Source organism: Phyllobates terribilis, unplaced genomic scaffold, assembly GCF_046119375.1.
Source record: "Phyllobates terribilis strain yellow unplaced genomic scaffold, ASM4611937v1 Scaffold_3__8_contigs__length_932513732, whole genome shotgun sequence".
Lineage (NCBI taxonomy): Eukaryota > Metazoa > Chordata > Amphibia > Anura > Dendrobatidae > Phyllobates > Phyllobates terribilis.
In genome coordinates, this window is record NW_027362763.1 from 574,176,512 (window position 1) to 574,204,348 (window position 27,837).

The 27,837-nt window shown below is 44.5% G+C and overlaps 1 protein-coding gene across 4 annotated transcripts in view; it reads left to right on the forward strand.

Annotated features, from left to right (window-relative positions):
• Window positions 1-25,651, forward strand: part of NDUFAF7 (NADH:ubiquinone oxidoreductase complex assembly factor 7) — an 86,209-nt gene extending 60,558 nt beyond the window's left edge. The window contains exons 7-9 of one of the 4 annotated variants that reach the window (XM_073671443.1): window positions 566-709; window positions 15,742-15,915; window positions 24,832-25,636. In XM_073671443.1, coding sequence (XP_073527544.1) covers window positions 566-709; window positions 15,742-15,915; window positions 24,832-25,017 — 504 coding nt within the window. In that variant the 3' untranslated portion in view covers window positions 25,018-25,636. Of the gene's footprint in view, window positions 1-565; window positions 710-15,741; window positions 15,916-24,831 lie in introns of all 4 variants that reach the window. The other 3 variants (XM_073671442.1, XM_073671441.1, XM_073671444.1) reach the window with 3 other exon arrangements.
• Window positions 25,652-27,837: the final 2,186 nt, after the last annotated feature.

Consider the following 27,837-nt stretch of genomic DNA (forward strand, 5'->3'; position numbering starts at 1 on the left):
GTCGTATCGTTGTCGGGATCGTTGCAGCGTCGCTAAGTGTGACGGGGCCTTAAGGGCCTTGGTGGACCAAATCTGCAGAGCTGCAACATAGACAAATCTTAACACCTTTTCCAGACTTTATAAACAGGATATTTTATCAGGCCAATAGATGGCCTTCGGAAGGAAGGTCCTCCAAGCAGTAGTTCCGACCTAAATGTATCCCCTGGTATTCTCCTGATGGTGCTGTCAGGAGGGACGTCCTGGAAAGTAGGCTTTAGTCCTACTGGTAATTGGTTTTCCAGAAGTCCATCGTGACGGCACCCATTACATTCCCTCTCTTAAATTTCCTGTCTGCTTTTGTGAAGGTAATGTATGTTGAAGGAAACTGAATAAAATAGAGTTGTATCCATCCTGGTGTGGTTCTTGAAAAATCATTGGTGGTTGGTGGAGGGAGGCGCATTTTAACCTCTTGGGTGTTCCTGTCCCTTTCAAGTATATGAAGGACGACTTCCTGATGGTGTTGTCATGATTGACTCCTAAAAAAACAATTACCGGTAGGACTAATGCCTACTTTTTTTTATTCTAGGCTGATGAAAAGAGGGATCATATAGAGTTATCTCCTAATGCAGCGGTTATTGTTCAAAAGCTTGCTAGTCAAATTAATAGATTTGGAGGAGCTGCTCTGATAGCAGATTATGGACATTCAGGAGACAAGACAGACACATTCCGGGTAAGTTATAAAAGAGTGCCTACCCTTTTTTCGTGGTTTTAAAACATGACATGGCATGAAACACCTTGCAGATAGATGGGTGTCTACTTCCTGAGACCCCCACCTATCTTCAAAAACACAAGTCGCGAGTGCTGCTTAGGAAGCAACCTCCATACACAGAGTAGAGTACGGACAAGTGGGCTCATTGGACTGCTCTTCTATTGCATGAGCACATACACAGAGTAGAGTACAGACCTATAGGAGTGCTTTGCTCCTGCATGAGCACATACACAGAGTAGAGTACAGACCTATAGGTGTGCTCTGCTCCTGCATGAGCACATACACAGAGGAGAGTACAGACCTATAGGAGAGCTCTGCTCCTGCATGAGCACATACACAGAGTAGAGTACAGACCTATAGGTGTGCTCTGCTCCTGCATGAGCACATACACAGAGTAGAGTACAGACCTATAGGAGTGCTCTGCTCCTGCATGAGCAGATATAGTGGAGTAAAGATTTATAGGAGCACTCTGCTCCTGCATGAGCACATACACAGAGTAGAGTGTTGACTTATAGGAGCGCTCTGCTCCTGTATGAGTGCATACGCAGAGTAGAGTACGGACTTATAGGATCGCTCTGCTCCTGCGTGAGTGTCATGTGTGATCTTAAAGGAATGCTCTTCTGCCTAAATGCATACACAGAGCAATGTACAGACTTATAGGAGTGCTCTGTTCCTGCATGAATGCATACATAGAACACTGTACAGGCTTATAGTACTGTTCTTCTCATGCATAAATTCGTACATAGAGCAGTGTGTGGGCTTTTTGGAGTGTTCTACTTCTGCATGACTGCATACACAGAGCAGTGTGTAGGGACCTCAGGGTAGTAGTTATGGCAAGGGGCTGATGTGTTCCCATACACTGGTCCCGAACGTTTGGAAATGTCTGGCTCAGAATATCTGAATACGGGTCCTTTTCTGTTGGACAGATTGTGCCAACGGTGCCCCCTGGACCACCAACTGTAATCACCTTATATCTCTCTCACTCCCTCTAGAACTGCCTGCAACCAGGAAACGTCTCCCTGCTTCACTGAATCTGCTCCTCCCACACTGAGCAGCTCACAAACCCCCTTAACTCTTTCCTAACCTGCAACTATATCTGCTTTAAACTATAGTGCCCCCCCTTAGCCTACTCTTCTACTATTCTAATACCCTATCTGCACTAACCTATACTGACCCTATAACTGACACATCAGACAATTGATAATAAAACATGTTCATATTTCAAACAGGATATAGCGTTATATACACACATAGACAAGGTGCATGACCAGGTCCTGGTCACCCTCTTACATCACCTCCCTCCTAAAACATGGTCGTCCCGACCATGAGAGCACCTGTAAAGACACCAATGCACATTTTAAAATTTCAACCACATTTTTATATATAAAATACACAATATTTCAACACGTTGTCACCAATCTTCGACCTCGGTCCCACTCGGTTGGGACCCTAGAACATGGAGTTCAAGTTCTTTTAAATATGAGCCTGTCGGACTCCGGTCCCCTTGCTCCTGGGACCCCCCAAAAAAAATGTCCACCGCTGGCCAACAATTCCTGCTCCGACAGTCCTGAAGCAGTGACCCGGCTCGATCTTCGAGTCGTCCTGACAGTTTCTCCCCCTCCCTCCTTTTACTGAGTACGGTCCCGTTGAGGACCATGAACCGCTCGACAGTTCTTATACTAGGACACAGTCCATGAAGCAGTTGCACACAGTCCCGTAATTAACCCTTTTAGGGTTCAGTCCCGTAATCCAGCAGGGGAATGCGCAAACGTGCGCAACAGAACTTGGAGGGGGTGGGGGACATACACAAACAGAATTATCTTCTGGCCGTCCGGCCAGCACCATTTCTCCTTGGTGCTATCAGGGCTTCTTGCCCTTTAAGAGACGCGGAACAGTCTCTCTTTAGTGACCGCATCCTGGGTCACTACAGGGCTAGACAGGAGCTCCTGCCCCTAGGAACGCAGAACAGTTCCTTTCAGAATTTACTGTGCAACGACCACAACAATATATTTTTTACAGCAGCCGCTCACTCGGGGGTTCCTCTGGGACTACCGTAATGGGCCACTCCTTGACCCTGTATATAAATGATAGTGGTTCCAGAGGATGCATCACTGGCGACCGATCCTCCGCTGTTATTACGGCTCCTTGTTTCTGTGGTTGTTAGACTGGGAGATGCCGACCGCACACTCCCTTGAGAACCGGCCGTCGCTCCCAATGACTCCAGCGCAGGAGATCCCCTTCTGGAGGTTACACTGTCACTTTGGCCCACAGCCAGTTGTACTGCGGCCACTACCGTCCCACTACCGTCGGCCGCACAGGCCGATTCATCGCCTGCTCCTCTCTGTCAGACAGAACGGTGACGGCCACTGCATACGGGCCTCGGGGCCCACGCTCTTTAACAAACTCAACCCGGTTACCCATAAACAAGAGACCAGGGGTGTCAACAGACCCGATTGATGTAGACCTTCTCGCCGGTCCCCACTTCCTGTATGAACCTGTAGCCGCGGGACAAATCAAAATGCCGCACGATGCCGCTAGTCATCCGGCCGGACATTGGTCCTCCCCCCGGCCTCCGCAGCTCTTCACGGATGCGGCACTCCCGCCTTTTCTTCTCGGCAATTACCCCGGCGATCCACCGGGCCTCCTCTTCTCCAGGGGCTCTTACTACTTCCTGGTAAGTAGGGGGTTGGGGGCTGGGGACAGGGCCTGCATTGGGACTCACCGCTACCACGGTCATCGGGGCCGGCTCGCCGTCACTTGATGGCACCTCTGTGGTCATTGCTTCTCCGGCCGCTTCCTCCTGGACCGCTTCTGTTTTTCCTCTGGGGATCGTGGTTGCGAGCCCCTTCATGACTTCAGCGAGAGAGTCTATATCCCTCCGCGGGTCGTGGAAGGGGTACAAGCCTGGTATGAACGGTAAGCCGATCTCCAGAGGGTAGTCATGGAGGTCAAAGACCCCCCAGCGGTCTCCTGGGCGTTCCTCCTTCTCTTCGCGCTCCCTGCGCCAGCTCCACTCCATTCTTCCACATCCACCTCGATGAGACATGTTGCTCTGCTGCTCCAGCTTCACTGTCTCTACCAGCAATGGCGCCGCACTGCTCAACACATGGGGTTTTCCTTCTAGACTCCGCCCGTCCATGGGTGGAGCTGCCTTCGGCAATTCTTCCCACTCTGTCTCTGAGATCTTCAATGGTAGGCAGAACTTTTTCCTTCGCCGCTCCCATCGTGGGCGGATACCACTCACGGGGAGCAGTAATCTACATCTGGGCCGGCGTATATACCATACTGCTTTCCGCGCCGTTTTGTGCTCAGGACGCCCACGATGGGCGGGACCTTCGCCAATCTCCGCGCCATCCTCCGCCATCTTTTGACTCACGTTACCGGCCACCATCTTGGCATCGACATGTTCATCCGCAATCTCATTTCGTACACTTTTCAATTCTCTCCGCTGCATTTGTTTATCTTCAGGCGCCTCATCTGCGCCGCGGGTCTTCTCCACCCCACTCTCTTCATGCGAGGTACTCGCATCCTGCTGACTACGCCAATTTTGTAGGGACCTCAGGGTAGTAGTTATGGCGAGGGGCTGATGTGTTCCCATACCCTGGTCCCATGACAAAGATAAATGTCCCAATTCTCCTGTGTTGTGTGTGTGGTGCAGAACACTCACGTTTTGATTGCAGCTCTCTGTTATCTTCGGTTCTTTCACCTCAGGAACCGCCGCACACACATTTTGGGACTTCCATTCCGTTTTATAAAAAAGAACTTTACTAGAACACTTGTAATCATCTTCACACAGCATACAGCATTGATCACATACTTTTCCAGGGTTACCGTCTGATACACCGCACGTATAGATGTTCACTGTCCGTTTGTCCTGAGCTGTCCCTTCCATAGCGGACGTTCCTGGTCTATGAGACCTTCGCAGTTTTAAGAATCCCGTACTGACTATTTTCCGTCCGACTTCCCCTTCAGTGAAGGCTTTTGGACACACACCTAACTGTGAATCCTGTGGACCGTAAGTCCCGAACGTTCGGAAATGTCTGGCTCAGAATATCTGAATACGGGTCCTTTTCTGTTGGACAGATTGTGCCATCGGTGCCCCCTGGACCACCAACTGTAATCACTTTACATCTCTCTCACTCCCTCTAGAACTGCCTGCAACCAGGAAACATCTCCCTGCTTCACTGAATCTGCTCCTCCCACACTGAGCAGCTCACAAACCCCCTTAACTCTTTCCTAACCTGCAACTATATCTGCTTTAAGCTATAGTGCCCCCCCTTAGCCTACTCTTCTACTATTCTAATACCCTATCTGCACTAACCCATACTGACCCTATAACTGACACATCAGACAATTGATAATAAAACATGTTCATATTTCAAACAGGATATAGCGTTATATACACACATAGACAAGGTGCATGACCAGGTCCTGGTCACCCTCTTACAAGTGCATGGATCTATAGAAACGATCTTCTCGTGTATGAGTGCATACACAGAGCAGGGTGTGGTCTTGTAGAATCGCTGTCCTCCTGTATGAATATATGCACAGAGCGGTGTACAGGTGTATAGGAGCGCTCTGCTCTTTCAAGAGTTCTTACAAAGAGTAGTGTGTTATCTTGTATAGCAGCGCTCTGCTTGTGCATGAATGCATACATAAAACGGTGTGTGGGCTTCTAGGAGTGCTCTGCTCCTGCATAAGTGCATACATAGCAGTGTAAAGGCTTATACAGTGCTGGCCAAAAGTATTGGCACCCCTGCAATTCTGTCAGATAATACTCAGTTTCTTCCTGAAAATTATTGCAATCACAAATTCTTTGGTATTATTATCTTCATTTAATTTGTCTTCAATGAAAAAAACACAACAAGAATTGTCCTAAAGCCAAATTGGATATAATTCCACACCAAACCTAAAAAAGGGGGTGGACAAAAGTATTGGCACCGTTTGAAAAATCATGTGATGCTTCTCTAATTCGTGTAATTAACAGCACCTGTAACTTACCTGTGGCACCTAACAGGTGTTGGCAATAACTAAATCACACTTGCAGCCAGTTAAAATGGATTAAAGTTGACTCAACCTCTGTCCTGTGTCCTTGTGTGTACCACATTGAGCATGGAGAAAAGAAAGAAGACCAAAGAACTGTCTGAGGACTTGAGAAACCAAATTGTGAGGAAGCATGAGCAATCTCAAGGCTACAAGTCCATCTTCAAAGACCTGAATGTTCCTGTGTCTTCCATGCGCAGTGTCATCAAGAAGTTTAAAGCCCATGGCACTGTGGCTAACCTCCCTAGATATGAACGGAAAAGAAAAATTGACGAGATATTTCAACGCAAGATTGTGCGGATGGTGGATAAAGAACCTCGACTAACATCCAAACAAGTTCAAGCTGCCCTGCAGTCCGAGGGTACAACAGTGTCAACCCTTACTATCCGTCGGCGTCTGAATGAAAAGGGACTGTATGGTAGGATACCCAGGAAGACCCCACTTCTTACCCCGAGACATAAAAAAGCCAGGCTGGAGTTTGCCAAAACTTACCTCAGAAAGCCTAAAACGTTTTGGAAGAATGTTCTCTGGTCAGATGAGACAAAAGTAGAGCTTTTTGGGAAAAAGCATCAACATAGAGTGTACAGGAAAAAAAAAGAGGCATTCAAAGAAAAGAACACGGTCCCTACAGTCAAACATGGCGGAGGTTCCCTGATGTTTTGGGGTTGCTTTGCTGCCTCTGGCACTGGACTGCTTGACCGTGTGCATGGCATTATGAAGTCTGAAGACTACCAACAAATTTTGCAGCATAATGTAGGGCCCAGTGTGAGAAAGTTAGGTCTCCCTCAGAGGTCATGGGTCTTCCAGCAGGACAATGACCCAAAACACACTTCCAAAAGCACTATAAAATGGTTTGAGAGAAAGCACTGGAGACTTCTAAGGTGGCCAGCAATGAGTCCAGACCTGAATCCCATAGAACACCTGTGGAGAGATCTCAAAATGGCAGTTTGGAGAAGGCACCCTTCAAATATCAGGGACCTGGAGCAGTTTGCCAAAGAAGAATGGTCTACAATTCCAGCAGAGCATTGTAAGAAACTCATTGATGGTTACCGGAAGCGGTTGTTCGCAGTTATTTTGGCTAAAGGTTGTGCAACCAAGTATTAGGCTGAGGGTGCCAATACTTTTGTCTGGCCCATTTTTGGAGTTTTGTGTGAAATGATCAATGATATGATTTTTGCTTCATTCTCTTTTGTGTTTTTTCCTTGCAAGCAAATTAAATGAAGAGAATAATACCAAAGAATTTGTGATTGCAATCATTTTCAGGAAGAAACTGAGTATTATCTGATAGAATTGCAGGGGTGCCAATACTTTTGGCCAGCACTGTAGGAGCGCTCTGCTCCTTCAAGAGTGCATATACAGAGCAGTGTATGGATTGATAGGAACGGTCTGCTCGTGTATGAGTGCATACATAGAGCGGTGTGTAGGCTTCTGGAAGTGTTCTGCTCCTGCGTGATTGCATACACAGCAGTGTACAGGCTTATAGGACCGCTCTGCTTCTGCATGACTGCAGGCATAGAACTGAGTTCAGGCTTATTGGGCTGCTCTCCTATTGTATAATTGCATACCCAGTGCAGGGTATGGCTTATAGTACCACTCTGTGCCTGCTTGGATGCATGCATAGAGCGGTGTGTGGGCTTATAGAACCTCTATTAGCCCTTACACCGCTCTGGACGTCCGTTCATGCAGGAACAAAATGCTCCTACTTTCTGAACAGTGCACATGTAATAAGTGTTTTGCGCAATTAATTGAAGCATTATGACCTGTGCCCAGATCGATCTATAGCGTGTTTCAGGCCCTGTACATGTTAGAAAATCAAAAAAAAGTCTTGGGACCTTTTAATGTTCTATATAATTTTGATAGTAATCGGTGAGTTTTCACAGGATGTCAGGAAGTAACGCCATTGCATTGCTTGCATTTGCTGTGATAGTGTCATATAGCCTTTACTTCTAAGCCTTGATATTAAAGGGGTGGTCTGAAGTCCAAATTAATTTTCTTCCCCCTCTCCTTCCCTAACTACACCATCTAACTGCTTTACTTTTTATTTTTTTACTTCCTTTTTGATGACTCTTCGTTTCAGAATCCCAGAGCATTCTGGGATCCTAACACGAAGCATCACTGTCGCAGCCCCTATCCCCTCCGTGAAACGAAGCCTCATCAGTGATGCCTGTTTCATGGGCTAAGCTAGTCTCAGCGCAGCGCACTCTCTGTTACCGGCTCAGCTTAGCAGCAACAAGCCGGCAACAAAGTGCGTCGTGAGCATACCCCGTGTACAGAGGGCTGCTGTTTGCTGGCTCATTACTGCTGATCTGAGCCAACAACAGAGAGCGCGAACTGTCTTTATCGCATCGCACAGTGCACATCGCACAGGGACTAGCCCATCTCCTGAAACAAAGCGTTACAGAAGACTCTTCGTTTCAGGAAGGGGACAGGGGCTTTGGCAGTAACCGCAGCCTATGCCCCCTAATGACACTTGGCTTGACAATCCCAGAATGCACTGAGATTCTCAAAAGAAGTGTCATCAAAAAGGAAGTGGGGAGAAAGAAAAAGAGAAGCAGCTAGATAGTGTATTTAGGGAAGGACCAAAACCAAACAAATGAGCCAGAGCATAAGTTGGTATACATGCACTGTGGCCATTTCACAAAGCCCAAGAAAAAACAAAATATACCCTGTATTAAGTTAATAGTAATAATACATGTAAATAATATAGGGTACTTGGTTAACACTATTTTGATCAAAAAAAGCATAAAAGCTATCCCACCATGACAAGGTGTACCCAATCAGGATGGCCCTATCCTATCTCTAGTATTAAAACCTTACCTTGTCTCAGCCGACCTCAGTGTAGATAAGGGTAGAGCAGGATACAGGCCTGACTGTCCAGACACCTGCCTATAGGAAGCTATGTAGATCAAATGCCCAGCTCAAAAGGGCATCCACGTCCCTGTTTGTACTGAGCTCAAGAAACTACAGCAAAACAAAACAAATGAGCTGGAGTATAAGTTGGTGTACGCGCAGTGTTGGAACGCGTTCACACTGTGGCCATTTCACATACAAAACCCAAGAAAAAAACTAAATGAATATATAAGTAATACAAAAACATATAAATAAATAAATAATAATAGTACATGTAAATAACATAAGTTACTTAGTTAACACTATTTTGATCGAAAAAGCCTTAAAGCCATCCCACCGCGACGAGCTTGTATCAAAGTCAGGGAGCCGGCATATGACATACCAGTACGTCATATATCAATAACTTTCTCCCTATCCTCCACAAACTAATAGTGGACCACAAAATAGGATTTTAATGGATTTCCTCTGATAGTTCTGTAGCTGGAGAATGTAAAAGATTTTCCATTGATGAGGAAAGAATTGGGCCTTAACTATGAGTATTCGCAAAATGGGGTAATCTACGTAACCAATTTGTGACATATCTGAAATTGACACTAAGCTATATCAATTGACATTTGCCACATTTAACTATCCCAGCATAGGTTCTTGTAATTTTAACACATTAATCCTGTTTTTCCAATCTCCCCCTTCCTTCCCCCACATAAAAGTTCTAAAAGCTTTAGAGGAATATAATTAAGAAATCTGATTTTAACATTGGTAAAGGCTGTATAACATTCAATAATTTTAGGGAAACAACAATTTTAATCCGTTGGCTTCATCCCGAAAATAATGATGTAAAATGTTTATAAGTTTTAAGTAATTGTATTATATTGGAAATAACTGGAGAGAAGTTTATTTTCTACAGAGCTGAGTGCAGGCTGGAATACTAACTGCTAGGTAAGCTATGTGATCAGAGCGCCATTTAAAAGGGAATGATGCTATTCTAAACATAGATGCCACTTCAGATTTGGTAAAATTTACTTTAATTTCCAAAATTTTTCCAAAGGATTCAAGTAAAGTTATAACTTCAGAAATAGCATACTAGTGATTGGACATCAGTAAAGGATTATAATCTGCAAAAGCCAGTACTTTACGTTTTTTGTTTTAGTTTTTTCCTTCCCATCTTTCAAGAGCCATAACTTATTTTTTTTGTCCATAGCCGTATAAGGGCTTGATTTTTGCTAGACGAGTTGTACTTTTTAATGACGCCATCCATTTTACCACATAGTGCACTGGAAAATGGGAAAAAATTCCAGACTGTGTTGATAAAATTTACAAGGGAGCAAGTGATGGTAGCTGCCCTTTTACATATGTGCAGGTTCTGTTACAGTGTGCTCATAAGAGAAGCGGGAGGGAGAGCCAAAGGCGACTACTAGTATGTGCTTTCTGGTGGCTGTCTAAGATGGCAGTTTGGTGCCAACACTCAGCAAATGGCGCCTCTTATATCCACCACGGTAGGGAGTGGGTAAGACCTCCCTGCCTCTTCAGCACAGCCCCGTTGCATCACTCACCACTAATTACCAAGCAGTGATCTCTAATTGCCAGAGCCCTGCAAAATGACCTCCAGCAGGCCACAAATGTGCATGTGTCTGCACAAACGATTAGAAATCGACTCCATGATCGTGGTATGACGGCCTGACGTCCACAGATGGGGGTTGTGCTCACAGCCCAACACCGTGCAGGACGCTTGGCATTTGCCACAGAACATCAGGACTGGCAAAGTCGCCACTGGCGCCCTGTGCTCTTCACAGATGAAAGCAGGTTCACACTGAGCACATGTGACAGACGTGACAGAATCTGGAGACGCCGTGGAGAGCAATCTGCTGCCTGCAACATCCTTCAGCATGACCGGTTTGGCAGTGGGTCAGTAATGGCGTGGGGTGGCATTTTTTTGGAGGGCCGCACAGCCCTCCATGTGCTTTCCAGAGGAAGCCGGACTGCCATTAGGTACCGAGATGAGATCCTCAGACCCCTTGTGAGACCATATGCTGGTGCGGTTAGCCCTGGGTTCCTCCTAATGCAGGACAATGCCAGACCTCATGTGGCTGGAGTGTGTCAGCAGTTCCTGCAAGATGAAGGCTTTGAAGCTATGGACTGGCCCGCCCGTTCCCCAGACCTGAATCCAATTGAGCACATCTGGGACATCATGGCTCGCTCCATCCACCAACGTCACGTTTCACCACAGACTGTCCAGGAGTTGGCGGATGCTTTAGTCCAGGTCTGGGAGGAGATCCCACAGAAGACCATCCGCAACCTCATCAGGAGCATGCCCAGGCGTTGTAGGGAGGTCATACAGGTACGTGGAGGCCACACACAATACTGAGCCTCATTTTGAATTGTTTTAATGACATTACATCAAAGTTGGATCAGCCTGTAGTGTGTTTTTCCACTGTAATTTTGCAGGCGACTCCAAATCCAGGCCTCCATTGGTTAATAAATTTGATTTCCATTGATGATTTTTGTGTGATTTTGTTGTCAGCACATTCAACTTAGTAGAGAACAAAGTATTCAATGAGAATATTTCATTCATTCAGATCTAGGATGTGTTATTTGAGTGTTACATTTATTTTTTTGAGCAGTGTACAAAATATAACCTGCAGCTGGAGCATAAATACTTCAATACCGGCAAATGAGACCAGAGTAAAATGCAAAAAAAAAAGCCTGATGAAAGAAACCCAGGACATGTCGCTACCTAGTTTACCTTCATCAGGAGTAGACTAACCAGAAGTAGGTAAAAAAAATAAATAAATTAGGCAGTTTAATAGAGCTGAGAGGGAACAATGGAGACTTTTTAATTAAAAGTATATTAGAAAAGAGATTAAATTATTACATTAAAGCGAACCTGTCTCATAAAAGAATAAAGTTACGTTAAAACCAAGTACACCATTGTTTTTATTATGAAATTCTCAATAAGTTTGATATGTCACATGACCCTCTTCCCATTGAAAAAAAATAAAGTTGGATCCAAAATGGCCGACTTCAAAATGGCCGCCATGGTCACCACCCATCTGGAAAAATTTTCCCACTCCCATATACTAATGTGCCACAAACAGGAAGTTGATATCACCAACCATTCCCATTTTATTTAGGTGTATCCATATAAATGGCTCACCCTGTAGAATAGCTCCCTTGCTTTCCATGATAAGGCTCAGACCCCGCGACATCATATCCGGTGGTGCTGTAAGAAACTCCGCCTCCTCAGATCTGCTGTCATGTGTCAGAAAAGATGCGGGCTGAGCACCGGAGCCTGCATCAAATGCCAGGATATGACCTATGACATATCTATACATCATAGGTCGTGAAGGGGTTAAATACATGTGTGGTCAATACAGAGGACAGGCACATGACTTATTTCTCCCAAGGACGCCTCAAAGGACCAGGGAACATCCAGTATGTGTGGAGGAAAGGCGAATCCAGCAGCTAAATAGAAAATGGTTCTTTACAGTTAGAGCAGTCCGACTTTGGAGTTCCCTGCCACATGAAGTAGTAGTGGCAGACACTATAGCAACTTTTAAAAAAGGGCTGGGTGCTTTTCTCACAACAAATAGTATTGTGGGTTGTAAATAATTTTCACTGTGCAATAGACTTATATGGGCAATTTTGATTTGTGACTAGTGTTGAGCGATACCTTCCGATATCGGATCAGATTGGATCGGACCAGACCGAACCGATACCCAAAAAATATCGGATATTGCCGATTCCGATACCGGAAACCAATGCAAGTCAATGGGACACAAATATCGGAATGAAAATAAACCCTTTCTTTCCTTGTAGGTTAATTCTACATGAAGGAAAACAACTAAGAATAATGTAGAATGTATTACATGAAAAGCCGGCAATTCAGCAGCGGCATACACCGCTACCCGACAATTTACAACAGAAAGAATAGAACATCACACATAGATTAGATAGATAGAAACATGTCAGTCACAAATATAAGAAGTACAGTGACAGTGTTGCTTACTGTACTTGTCATTTAGTGTTAAAATAAAGGATTTATAAAAAAAAAATAATAGTGTTTTCATGCACCGTCTCTTTAAAAAAGCCGGCCGTCAATTCAGCATCGGTACCCGACAATTTAGAATAGAAAGAATAGAGCATCACACATAGATTAGATACATAGACACATGTCAGTCACATATATAAGAAGTACAGTGACAGTGTTGATTACTGTACTTGTCATTTAGTGTTAAAATAAAGGATTTATTTAAAAAAAAATTGGCGTGGGGTTCCCCGTAATTTTAGTCTCTAGCGGAGGTTAAGCAGACGGCTGGGGCAGATGTTTGAAGCCTGGGAAGGGGGTAATACCCAAGGAGCTTCCCAGGCTACTAATATCAGCCCCAGCTGAATACCTAGCCTTTACTAGCTATTAAAATGGGGGACCCCAAAAAAATGACGTGGGGTCCCCCCTATTTTAATAGCTAGCAAAGGCTAGGCAGACAGCTGGGGGCTGATATTAATAGCCCAGGAAGGGTGCCATGAATATTGGCCCCCTCCCAGGCTAGAAACACCAGCCGTCAGCCGCCCCAGAAATGGCGCATCCATAGGATGTGCCAATTCTGGCACTTAGCCTTGCTCTTCCCACTGCCCTGTAGCGGTGGCAGTGGGGTAATAGGGCTGGGGTTGATGTCAGCTTATAATGACAGCTGACATCAAGCCCAGGTTAGTAATGGAGAGGCGTCTATAAGACACCCCCATTACTAACCCCATAGTAAAAGTTAAAAAAAAAAACACAAACACCCAGAATAAAGTCCTTTAATTGAAATAAACACAATTCTTTATTGTTCTAAATTAAACCATACTTACCATCACGCCCATTCCAGCTGAAGCCAATGTCTTCTGCAATAAAAGTAAAATAATAAAGCAACCTCATCCTTACCTTTCCATGGTTCCTACGACTGCTCCAGCTCTGCTACATTCACATGACAGGCTGGATCGCAGCCGAAAGCTGCCATCCAGCTTGCCATGCCGCAGACACTGAGAAGCGCAGGCATGCTTGCGCTCCTCAGAGTCTGGCTGTGACAGCATAAAGATGAGCCGAGGTCATGTCCAATGAACTCAGCTCACCTCATGCACGTCACTGACAGCGTGGGAAAATTCTCCTGCGCTTGCAGTGAGTGTGAGCTGCGATCCAGCCTGTCATCTCAATGCTATCCCAGCGTGGGAGAATTCTCCTGCTGAAGCGCTGAGCGCAGGAGAATTTTCCCATGCTGTCAGTGACGTGCATGAGGTGAGCTGAGTTCATTGGACATGAACTCTGCTCATCTGGATGCCGTCACAGCCAGACACTGAGGAGCGCAAGCATGCCTGCGCTTCTCAGTGTCTGCAGCATGGCAAGCTGGATGGCAGCTTTCGGCTGCGATCCAGCCTGTCCTGTGAATGTAGCAGAGCTGGAGCCATCGTGGGAACCATGGAAAGGTAAGGATGAGGTTGCTTTATTAATTTTTATTGCAGAAGACATTGGCTTCAGCTGGAATGGGCGTGATGGTAAGAATGGTTTAATTTAGAACATTAAAGAATTGTGTGTTTATTTCAATTAAAGGACTTTATTCTGGGTGTTTGTGTTTTTTTTTTAACTTTGACTATGGGGTTAGTAATGGGGGTGTCTTATAGACGCCTCTCCATTACTAACCTGGGCTTGATGTCAGCTGGCATTATAAGCTGACATCAACCCCAGCCCTATTACCCCACTGCCACCGCTACAGGGCAGTGGGAAGAGCGAGGCTAAGTGCCAGAATTGGCACATCCTATGGATGTGCCATTTCTGGGGCGGCTAGCGGCTGGTGTTTCTAGCCTGGGAGGGGGCCAATATTCATGGCACCCTTCCTGGGCCATTAATATCAGCCCCCAGCTGTCTGCCTAGCCTTTGCTAGCTATTAAAATAGGGGGGACCCCACGTCATTTTTTTGGGGGTCCCCCATTTTAATAGCTAGTAAAGGCTAGGTATTCAGCTGGGGGCTGATATTAGTAGCCTGGGGAGCTCCGTGGGTATTACCCCCTTCCCAGGCTTCAAACATCTGCCCCAGCCTTCTGCTTAACCTCCGCTAGAGACTAAAATTACAGGGAGCCCCACGCCAATATTTTTTTAAATAAATACTTTATTTTAACACAAAATGACAAGTACAGTGATCAACACTGTCACTGTACTTCTTATATATGTGACTGACATGTTTCTATCTATCTAATCTATGTGTGAAGCTCTATTCTTTCTGTTCTAAACTGTCGGGTACCAGTGTATGCCGCTGATGAATTGCCGGCCGGATTTTTTAAAGAGACAAAAACACTTATTTTTTTTAATAAATCCTTTAACACTAAATGACAAGTACAGTAAGCTGAGCGCTGCCATCCAGCTTGTCATACTTCAGAGACACTGCAGAGCGTAGGCATTATGGGAACTTCCGATTCCGGTATTCGATATTCTAAAAGTATCGGAACTCAGTATAGGAATGCTCAACACTATTCGTGACTTGAATAAAAAATATACGTCTTCATGATTTCCCATGGACTGCAGTGGTTTCATGTTTTACCTGGGGAAAACATGAATGAAACACGTATGTGACTCACAGAAGTCTGAATGAGAACTAAGGAATGAGCTGAGAATTTTCATCTATAACATTAAAGCTTGCCTCTGTTATGTGAGACTTCCTATTAGTTAACGATTTCTTTAACCATTTTTTCATTGGCAGGAAAAAGGGAAAATATAATAGTAATTATTTCATTAGGTCTTATAGAAAGCATAAACATATCAAAGAAAACCCAGCTTCAGAGATATAAAATCTTCATCTTTGTAGATGAGACTTTTTTTTTTTTTTTTTTATCCAAGTCCTAGTCTATCAGTAAAACCTCCAGTACATTTCTGGTGCATGTAACACCTTTTTTTCTGTGATATGTTTATGGCTGTTTCTATTCAGAGCAGTGACATTATTCCGAGCACCGGATCAAACTAGACTAACACGGAGACCTGGCTTTTTTTTTCTACACTTATAGAAAGTACTAATGATATAAAATGAAGCAACATTTATTTTCTATTAAATTATAAACTGGTGTATCTTGTGTTTCAGGGATTTCGAGCTCATCAGCTGCATAATGTTCTAAAAGACCCTGGAACAGCGGATCTTACAGCAGATGTTGATTTTAGCTTCTTGAAAAGAATAGTTGGAAATTCTGTTGTCTCGCTAGGCCCTATTGAACAACAAGAGTTTTTGAAGAACATGGGAATTGATTTGAGAATGAAGGTATGTCTGATTTAATGCTTTCTTTCTCCAACAAGAATTTAGATTTTGTTTTGTGATTTAGGGAGAAAGAATGATAGTCTTCCTTCAACCTTAAAAACTATGTTACTATGAATGTTACTAGATCCTAAGTCCATATAGTTTAACCCATAGCCTAACATGTTGATCCAGAGGAAGGCAAAAATAAACCATGTGGCAAACACTAGAAGATGCCCCCTTGTCCCTGTCTCAGGCCTCAGAATAAAAAGATCAGTAGAAAGGTCTTTGTTCTGTCCCCTCATATACTTGTACATAGTAATAAGATCACCCCTAAGCCTTCGTTTTTCCACAGTAAATAACCCCAAGTGTAATAACCTGTCTTGGCATTACAGACCCCCCAGTCCTCTAATAACCTTGGTCGCTCTTCTCTGCACCCTCTCTAGTTCAGCTATGTCTTTCTTATACACCGGAGACCAGAACTGTACACAGTATTCTAAGTGTGGTCGCACTAATGACTTGTATAGAGGTAAAATTATGTTCTCATGAGCATCTATGCCTCTTTTAATGCATCCCATTATTTTATTTGCCTTTGCAGCAGCTGCCTGACACTGGCCACCAAACGTGAGCTTGTCGTCCACCAATACACCCAGGTCTTTTTCAGTTACAGTTTTGCCCAATGTTTTACAATTAAGCATATAATTATACATTTTATTTCCTCTGCCCAAGTGCATTACCTTACATTTATCCCCATTAAAGCTCATTTGCCATTTATCAGCCCAAGCTTCTAGTTTACATAGATCCTCCTGTAATATAAAATTGTCCTCCTCTGTATTGATTACCCTGCAGAGTTTAGTGTCATCTGAAAATATTGAAATACTACTCTGTATGCCCCCTACAAGGTCATTAATAAATATGTTAAAAAGAAGGGGGCCCAATACTGACCCCTGTGGTACCCCACTGTTAACTGAGACCCAGTCTGAGTGTGTTCCATTAATAACCACCCTTTGTGTCCTTTAACTGAGCCAATTCTTAACCCACATACATATATTTTCCCCTATCCCCATTGTTATCATTTTATGTATCAACCTTTTGTGTGGAACCGTATCAAAAGCTTTTGAAAAGTCCATATACACAACATCCACTGCATTTCCTTGGTCCAGTCCGGAACTTGCCTCCTCATAAAAACTGATCAGATTAGTTTGACAGGAACGGTCCCTCGTAAACCCATGTTGATATTGGGTCATGAGGTTATTCTTCTTCAGATACTCTATCATAGCATCTCTTAGGAAACCCTCCAGGATTTTACCCACAGTAGAGGTTAAGCTTACCGGCCTATAATTTGCAAGTTCTGTTTTTGTCCCCTTTTTGAATATTGGCACCACATTTGCTATACGCCAGTCATGTGGTACAGACTCTGTTATTATGGAATCTTTAAAGATTAAAAATAATGGTCTATCTATGACGTTACTTAATTCCTGCAGTACTCGCGGGTGTATCTCATCCGGGCCCAGGAATTTCTCAACTTGGTTTAAAGAAACGTCAAATGGTCACAGGGAGCATATGTAGCAGGTTCAGGAACTGAGCCCGCTCCATAAATGACAGATGCCGACTGTGTTATACAGTCATCATGTGCCTGTAACAGCAGCAGCCAGAACTAGCTATGATATATGCGGTTAACCATTTAAATGCTACTGTCAATCACTGAATTTAAATGGCTAACTTGCAGATTTATGCATGCACTACCACCCATGGCACCCTCCTCCCCAACGAGGTGATCGTGGGTACCAATGAGATATCATGGCATCTAGGGACCTGCTGAAGGCTCCCATGGTGGCCATGTTGATCTTCCAATCCACGGCTTCAAAGGAGAATGGCAATTTTGCTATTTGCTGCAATACAGTAGTATTGCTGTATATAATGTAAGCGATCAAACGATCACAAATAATAGTCCTCTAAGAGTATTAAGAAATAAAGTAAAATAACACTGTTCTACATATTTTCAAAACTTGTCAGGTTCAGTTATGAAATGAGCCATTTCTTAATGACTTTGACCTTCTGAATTTAAATCTGACACTGAAAATCTTTACTTGTCTAAATCTATACCTCTGTATCAAAGCGTTTTCCTTTAACTGCTACGTGTATTTAATGCATAAAAATGTCAGTATTTTGAAACATTATTTTTGTAAATATAAAGATGCAGAATACTTTGTTATGCCAATTTTCTGACCTTTTATTTAGAGGAAACTTGGCAATAGTTCAAATAACTAAAACATGTCTAAACACTATTAACGGTTACAGAACGTGCACTACAAAGTTTGGTCCTCCTTCATTGACCATGCTTTTTTGCTTGTCTCTTGTATGCCTGCATCGAATCATCTCTTAAAATTGTCCAACAGTAATCTGCAAGCATCGATGGATTCCATTTTTCTTTATATGTTTTCCCCAAGGCCGCAATATCTTGGTGAAATCTCTCACCGTGCTTGTTGCTCATTGCTCCGCAGTTTGGTGGAAAAAAAAAAGTCTAGATACAAATATAAGAAATTAATCTTTAAGGACATGTTACAGCCAAGAGCCTTATATGTTTTGAGGAGATTTTCCACCAACTCTTCATAGTTCAGCCCTGCTATTTATAGCAAAAATCACAATCTCCAATGAACAGGAGGATCGTGATTGACAGGCATCGGGGTCTTCAACAGAACCCCGGCTGTCATGACAACCCATCAGCGCCCCGCAATCACGTGACAGGAGCTCTGATGGGCAGGATCAACGAATCGCTTCCTCTCCGCACATGTCAAACTTCACTATCAGTGATTGACCGCGGCATTTAACTGGTGTGATAAAGTCACTGGCAGAATACTGGAGGGTAGATATGCTTCACTGAGGCTATTCACTTTAGTGATGTAAAACATGGAAGTTTTCTCCTGCATAGTAGGTGCAGAGAGGGTTAATCAGACAGATTTAAAAAGACATGTTTTATAGGTGAATGACCATCATACAGGCGGGAGGTCATTCACCATATCTCCACCCCAGGGTGTGGTTTGGGCATTAAATAGCCAGCCTTTTTACTCAGGTGTGGTTCTGTATCTGGAGGCCAGCTCCAGAGAGAGGAGCTTGTGTGTTTGTTCTAATCTGAACCGTGTGGTTTTGCTAATCCTGAGTGGCCGTCCCCGGCCGGTGCAAGGACTTTGCTGGATGTTGGCTTATTTTGTTTTGCCGTTATGCCAAATGGGCTGTGTTTAAATTTATAAACTCTACACTGGTTTAGGCTGTTAAATAAACCAACGGAAAATTTAAAGAGACAGTGTTCTGTGTCTACCTCCATGTGCAACCAAGTCAGCAGATCTATCACAGGTGGTGTTAGAAGTGTGGGCAGTTTTCCCAGTGAACAGTTGTGACTGTTACAAGAGAGACTGCATGTCCTGAGTAAAGGCTGTCAGCCAGCAAGAGATGTCCAGCAGCATTGAAGAGCTCATCAAGCACCTGGTCTAAAGCCAACAGCAGCAGAACCTGCAGCAGCTACAGCAGCACCGAGAGCTTCAGCAGCAGTACCAGCAGCACATGCAGCAGCAGGATCGGGAGCAGCAGCAGGTACAGCAGGAGACAGACTCCTGATGCAGCAGATCCAACAGCAACAAAGGCAGGTGGAACTCCTAGCGAGGGAAGTTCGCAGCAGAGATACCACCTCTTCCCCAAGTCCAGGTGATGACGAGACATACGTCCGGAAGGCGGTAAGGCGAGCGATGCAAAAAATGACCCCGGGAGATGATGTGGAAGCCTTTTTGACTGTGTCTGAAAGGGTAGCAGAGCGGTAGAAACTTTAGCGTGAGCAGTGGGCGAAGGTGTTGGGCCCCTATTTGACTGGCGAGCCCCAGAAGGCTTATTATGACCTGGCCTTACGGGATACCTAGGAATATTCCAAACTAAAAACTGAGATACTCACATGCTCGGGGGTAACTATGTCTGTCCGAGCTCAAAGGGTCCACCACTTGGAGTATTGTGGTGATAAACCCCCTCTCTCCCAAATGTTTGATCTGCTGCATCTGGTACAGAAGTGGTTGCAGCCGGAGTCCTCCACCTCAGCCCAGATGGTAGAGCGGGGTCATAATGGACAGATTTATCCACTCCCTCCCCAGACCGGTGCAGACCTGGGTTGCCCAGGGGGACCCCCGAAATGCAGATGACGTAGTGGGCCTAGTAGAAAAGTACGAGGTGGTCGAGAGGTCCCTGAGGAAGCCGGGCATTGTTGTATCCCCGTACTGGGGTACCCAGAAGGAGCCCATATCTCAACAGGGGTAGTAGAGCCACCACTGAGGGGAGTTTGAGGTCCAAAGGGGTTGCTGAGGGGTTGCCAAAAGTCGCTGGTAAGGACTTGACTTGTTGGAGATGTCATGGTCCTGGACACATAGCCGCCCGTTGTCTTATGTCCTTTGAACGGATGGACTGCAGCGTTGGGAGGCGCTGTTCGTATTCTGCCCATACAGCCTACAGTGTGGACTGTCAGCCCGGTGAGGAGGCGCAGGCATGTCCCGTAACAATAAATGGGATACTGGTGACGGGACTTTTGAACTCGGGGAATTTGATGACTCTGATAAGGGCCACACTCCCCCACCAGTTGATCCCCGGGAAAACTTGGGCATTCGTTATATTCACGGGGACGCCAAAGACTACCCTGTTGCCAGAGTGACTATAAAAATGAACTGTGGCACTGAGTCCCATGAAGTTGGAGTAGTTAAGGACCTGGTACACCCATTACTAATAGAGCGGGACTGTAACCAGTTCTGGGACTTATGGCGAAAAGCAGGCATACCACATGACTCAGGGAGTAGCCGGTTCCACCATGTTGAATCCCTAACACAGTCAGAGACTGATGAATTCTGCTTGTGTGTCCTTGCCGGCGACTAGAACGAGACGGTGACCCAAAAGGCTGAGTTTTCTGAGTTGGAGGTTTCTGGGGGGAATTTTGGTACTGCTCAGATGCAGGATCTCACATTGAAAAATGCATTTGATAATGTGTCTGTGATAAATGGGGTTGCTCAAGAGCCGGGGGCTGACACCAGGTTCTCATATTTTACACTCAATGGGGAACTCCTTTATCTGGTCACTAAGCCTAGAGGGGAAGTGATAGAGCAGTTGGTGGTGCTGGGTCCCTCTAAGCGGAAGGTATTAGACCTGGTCCATTCTCATATCTTGGGTGGGCATCTAGGGGTAGACAAAACTCGGGAGCGGGTCCTGCAGAGGTTCTACTGGCCTAGATGTCAGAGAGAGAATGTGAATTACTGCCAGTCCTGCCCCATCTGTCAGCTAACTGCTCCCGTATCCCACTTCCGTAGCCCCCTCGTACCATTGCCTATTATACTGGTCCCATTTGACCGGATTGCCATGGACCTTGTTGGGCCCTTGGTCAAGTCTGTCAGCGGGCACCAATACATCCTGTTAGTGTTGGACTATGGAACTCGGTATCTGAAGACGGTACCATTGAGAAACTCCTCCGCCAGGAGTATAGCCAGAGAGCTTGTACATATTTTCTCCCGGATGGGCCTGTCAAAGGATATCCTGATGGACCAGGGAACTCCTTCTATGTCTAAGGTGATGAGGGAGTTGTGTAAGGCTCTCAAGATTACACAACTCTGGACGTCTGTATACCATCCACAAACAGACGGCCTGGTGGAGATTCAACAAGACCTTGAAGTCTATGCTGAAGAAGGTCATGGAGAAGGATTGGTGAGACTGGGATTGCTATTGCCATACTTGCTGTTCTCCGTTAGGGAAGTTCCCAATAGCTCTACGGGATTCTCACCATTTCAGCTGCTGGACATAGTGAAGGAGACCTGGGAAGCATAGGTTACACCCCACCGAAGCGTCACCGAGCATGTGGCTCAAATGAAGGACCGGATCGTGAGGGTGATGCCAATTGTGAAGGAGAGCCTCCTACAGGCACAAGAAGCCCAGTTGAGGGTCTATAATCAGGCCGCGAGGCTGAGACAATTCAGCCCTTGAGACTGAGTATCAGTATTAGTACCCACGGTCGAAAGTAAATTTCTGGTCAAGTGGCAAGGGCCGTACAAGGTGGTTGAGAAGTTGAGTGAAGTCAATTATAAAATCCACCAGCCCGGAAGAAGAAAGCCTTACCAGATCTACCAATTCAACTTGCTTATGCCGTGGCGGGACAGGCAATTGGTGGAGGCTACGTGTCAGGGGGCCAATCCTGAAGCCAGGTTCGAGGATGTCACAATGGCAGAGACACTATCACCGGCCCAAAAACAACAGTGCAGAGAATTGCTGCAGAGAAACCGAGACCTGTTCTCAGAGTTGCCCGGATGTACGCAGATTGTGGAGCATGAGATCTTGACGGAACCGCATGTACGGTAAACTAGAGGCCATATCGAATCCCCGAAGCCCGTCGCGAGGTGATCTCCAAGGAGGTGTGGAGAATGTTGAGCTTGGGCTTCATCGAGGAGTCTGAGTGGCTAGTCCAGTTCCATTGTTTTTGTACCGAAGCTGGACGGAGAATGGCGCTTCTGTAAAGATTACAGAAAACTACGAAGTGTCTAAGTTTGACGCCTATCCGATGCCCCGGGTCGATAAACTCATTGAAAGGCTGGGGCCTGCCAGGTACATCACTACCCTAGACCTAACAAAGGGGTACTGGCAAATTCTCTTGTCCCCAGGTGCCAAGGAGAAGACTGTCTTCTCTACACCCGACAGGTGCTTTCAGTACACCGGGATGCCGTTCGGTCTGCAGGGAGCCCCAGAGGGCCATGGACTGGATCCTAGCCTCGCACATCAAGTACGCCGCTGCTTACCTGGACGACATCATGATCTTCAGCCCAGATTGCAGAAGTCACCTACAGAACATCTAGGCGGTACTGAATGTGCTGAGAAAGGCCGGCTTTACCATAAATCCGAAAAAGTTCGCTATGGGAAAAGAAGAGGCAAAATACTTGGGTTACATCGTCGGAAGGCGCAAAATAAATCCGCAAGTGAAGAAGGTTGAAGCAATCCAAAAGTGGCTGCAACCGGCCTCCAAGAAACCGGTTCGGACGTTTTTAGGAATTGTGGGATACTATCATCGATTTATCCCGAATTTCGCCATGATAGCCGCACCCCTGACCGACCTGCTTAAAGGGACGAAGACGTCGATGGGCAAATGGTCTAAGGAAGCTTTCCAGGAATTGAAACTCTCCCTGTGAAAGCAGCCGGTCTTGATTGCTCCTGACTTCAATAAGGAGTTCATGGTCCAGACGGACGCCTCGGAGGTCAGGTTAGGAGCCGTGTTTTCCCAAGAAGTTAACGGGGATGAACATCCCATCCTGTATTTGAGCAGAAAACTGTCTGCCTGTGAGAAAAACTATGCCATCATAGAAAAAGAGTGCCCGGCCATCAAGTGGGCAGTTAACACCCTGAAATATTACCTTTTAGGCCGGAAGTTCAAGTTAGTGTCAGACCATGCACCCCTTGGATGGATGAGGGAAATGATGGGGAAGAATGCTCAAGTTACCAGGTGATTTCTAGCGCTCCAGGACTTTAGTTTTCATGTAGCGCACAGGCCCGGGAAACTACATGGTAACGCAGATGCCCTGTCCAGACTTCCCTGTTTAGCAAGTGAAGGTTCCAAAACCCCTGGCTTTGGGCAGAGGGGGGATATGTGACAAAGTCACTGACAGAATACTGGAGGGAAGATATGTTTCATGGTTCACTGAGACTGTTGGCTTCAGTGATGTGAAACATGGAAGTCTTCTCCTGCATAATAGGTACAGAGAGGGTTAATCAGACAGATTTAAAAGGGCATGTTTTATAGGTGAATGACCAGAGTACAGGCGGGCGGTTATTCACCATATCTCCACCCCAGGGTGTGGTTTGGGCATTAAATAGCCAACCTTTTTACTCAGATGTGGCTCAGTATCTGGAGGCCAGCTCCAGAGAGGGGAGCTTCTGTGTTTGTGCTGATCTGAACCGTGTGGTTTTGCTAATCTTGAGTGGCCGGATCCCGGCCGGTGCAAGGACTTAGCTGGACATTTACTTATTTTTTTTTGCTGTTATGCCAAATGGGCTGTGTTTATTTTTATGAACTCTACACTGGTTTATGCCGTTAAATAAACCAACGGAAAATTTAAAGAGACAGTGTTCTGTGTCTACCTCCATGTGAAGTCGAGTCAGCAGATCTACCACACTGGTTAACCGCTACTTGAAAGCACTTGATGCCATCAAGTGTGGGGAAAGATGCAGGCTCAGCGTGTGAGCCCCCATCAAAGGCAGAAACACGACCGATTCCATAAATATGTCATTGGTCATGAAGGGGTTAAACAAGTTTATATTTTCTGGTTGGAGCTAAATGAGTTATCCAGTCTTGTGTAAGTAAAGCCTACATAAATTTCTATTGCAGATTTGCCACTTGATCAGCTTGAGGATTAACCTGTTATAATAGAACTGATGAGTTCGGTATACTTACTTTGAAAATCTGGGTTAAAATGTCTGTATAATCCTCTAAGTTTTCTTGCCTAATATTGAAATGAGAATTTTAAGACCTTTGCGATCTTCAGTGAGAGATATTAGCATTGAAGTCCAAGAAGATAGATTTAGGCTGAAGGTCCAGGAAGAGACCAGCACTCACTTCATCCTTAAAGTAAAGTTTATTCCAATAAAGATAAAATCAGAAACAGTTCTCACAGCGGTGCTCTATGAGGCATAGAGGGAAACCATAAAAAGATAAGGCCACTAGTTTCTGACCTTAGTGGTCTTTAATCACTGCATGATTTAGATTTAGGCTGCACTTTTTGTCTCGATTTTGGAAAACTGCAACATGTGAACACAGTCTTGTGATGCCTCAGTGCCTACAGTGAACCCTCCTATTTTTTGTCATGTTTCAATTGTATGGTACTAATTGTACACAATTATACAATTCAGTAGTAATGTAATTTATGATATATGTATATTTTTCAGGTTCTTCTAGAAAACAACAAAGATGTAACTACTCAACAACATTTAATACGAAGCTATGATGTTCTGATGAATCCATGTAAAATGGGACAGCGATTCAAATTTTTTTCCTTAATTCCACATAGTCGATTGGAAAGAAGTAGAAGTTCAACAGTAGATATTCTCCCCGTAGCTGGATTTACCCAATGACAATTCCATTGACTTGATATAATGATTATAGTAAACTTATTTTGTGAACTATTTTAAGTGTTTTTTTTTTTTTTTTTTTTTTTAAATATTACTTTAACCCCTTAAGAACCAGAGCATTTTCCGTTTTTGCGTTTTCGTTTTTTGCTCCCCTTGTTCCCAGAGCCATAACTTTTTTATTTTTCAGTCAATATGGCCATGTGAGGGCTTATGTTTTGCGGGACGAGTTGTACTTTTGAACAACATCACTGGTTTTACCATGTTGTGTACTGGAAAACGGGAAAAAAATTCCAAGTGCGGTAAAATTGCAAAAAAAGTGCAATTCCACAGTTGTTTTTTTACCACGTTCACTGAATGCTAAAACTGACCTGCCATTATTATTCTCTTGATAGATTGGGCGATTCTGAACACGGCGATACCAAATACGTGTTTGTGTGTTTTTTATTTTATTGTTTATTTTGAACAAGGCGAAAGGGGAGTGATTTAAACTTTTATATATTTTTTATTTTTTTTATATTTTTTAAAAACTTTTTTTTTTTACTTTCTGCTTCTTTCAATAGTCTCCATGGGAGACTAGAATCAGCATTTGCCTGATCGACTCTGCTACATACAGGCGATGATCAGATCGCCTGTATGTAGCAGATTGGCTCACTTGCTATGAGCGCCGACCACTTTGCGGCGCTCATAGCAATCTCGCCATGACAACCACAGGGGTCTGCTGCAGACCCCGGGTTATCATGCCAACCCATCGGTGACCCGCAATTATGTGACGGGGTCACCGATGGGCAGGGTAAGTGACTCGCTTCCGGCACGGCGCTGTTACATGCCGCTGTCAGAGATTGACAGCAGCATTTAACTAGATGACAGCCGCGGGTGGATCGCGATTCCACCCGCGGCTGTTGCGGGCACATGTCAGCTGTATAAATTAGCTGACATGTGCCCGGTTTAGTGCGGGCTCAGCACCGAAGCCCGCCCTGAACCGGGGTTTATGATGTGGTGCGTACTATTACGTACCATGTTGTAAAGGGGTTAATTTTGGCATTATAATCTAGGTTTGCTTTTCACAACACCTTTTGCTTTATGTTGGTGGTAAATTTAGATCAATATGTTTTGGTTTTAAATATGAATATATTGGAAGTTTGACAACAATTTAGAAAAATTTAGCAATTTTCAAACCCTGAATTTTTACACCCTTATGTCACACAAAATATTACATACAGTGGCTTGCGAAAGTATTCACCCCCTTGGCTTTTTACCTATTTTGTTACATTACAACCTGTGTTTAAATATTTTTTAAAACCGATTTGTGTGCAATGCATCATCACTAAATAGTCTAAGTTGGTGAAGTGAGAAAAATATAGTCTTAAATTAAATTTATTGAATCAAATAACTAAAAATTAGCATGTGCATATGTATTCACCCATTTTGCTATGAAGCCCCTAAAATTTTCTGGTGCAACCTTTATAAGTCACATGCTTAGTGAAAGGAAGTCCACCTGTGTGCAATGTAAGTGTCACATGGTTTGTTAGTATATACACACCTTTTCTGAAAGGCCATAGAGGCTGTAACACCATTAAGCAAGAGGCACCACTAACCAAACAACACCATGAAGACCAAGGAGATCTCCAAACAAGTCAGGGACAAAGTTGTAGAGTTGCAGAGTTCTCAAGCAGAGACTGGAGTATCTGGCCATAGAGATGGCCTTTTATGGAAGAGTGGGCAATAAAAAGTCTTTACTTTCAAACAAAAATTGTAAGGTTCGTTTTGAGACGTGGGATACTCCCCAATTGTATGAAAGAAAGTGCTGTGGTCAGATGAGAACAAAATTTAACCTTTTGGCTACCAAGATAAACGCTATTTCTGGTGTCAAACCAACACAGCTCATCACCCCAAGAACACCATCCCCACGGTGAAACATGGTGGCGTCATCATGCTGTGGGGATGTTTTCGGCAGTAGGAACAGGAAAAATGGTCTGAGTCGAGGGGAAGATGGATGGTGCGAAATACATGGATATTCTTGATCAAAACCTGTTTCAGTCTGTCAGTGATTTGAGAATGGGACGGCGGTTCACCTTCCAACAAGTCAATGACCCAAAGCATACTGCTAAAGTATCACTTTAGTGGTTTAAGGGGAAACATGTAAATGTTTTGGCGTGGCAGTGTCTGCAAATTGAGTTTCTGGTATTGGTTTTTATCCTAAGTCATGTGATAAGGTTCGTTAAAGGGGCACTCTTGACTTTTAGGATTGCTACTTCCTGTAGGTGGCACTAGAGTTTTAGTCCTCTTCCTTTCTGAAGAGGCGTGGCTTAGTGAAAGCCCAGACCTTAATCCAACTGCGAATCTGTGATCAGACTTGAAGATTGCTGTTCATCAGAGGACACCATCTAACTTGAAGGAGCTGGAGCAGTTTTTGACTTGAGGAATGGGCAAAAATCCCAGTGGCAAGATGTGAAAGCTCATATTGGCTTATCCAAAGCAACTTGCAGCTGCAATTGCTGCAATAGGAGGCTCTACAAAGTACTGACTTTAGGGGGGTGAATATTTATGCATGTTGAAGTTTTCAGTTATTTTGTCCTATTTGTTGTTTGCGTCACAAGAAATAAGAAAAACCAAGAAAACCAAATGTTCACAGTTGTAGGCATGTTTTCTTTTCATGAACTGAAGCAAACCTTAAAAAAAAAAAAAAAAAAGTGAAATTCCAGGTTGTGAGGTAGCAAATCACGAAAAATGCCAAGGGGGTGAATACTTTCGCAAGCCACTGTAAATTTATACCAGGGGTCCTCAAACTTTTTAAACAGGGGGCCAGTTCACTGTCCCTCAGAC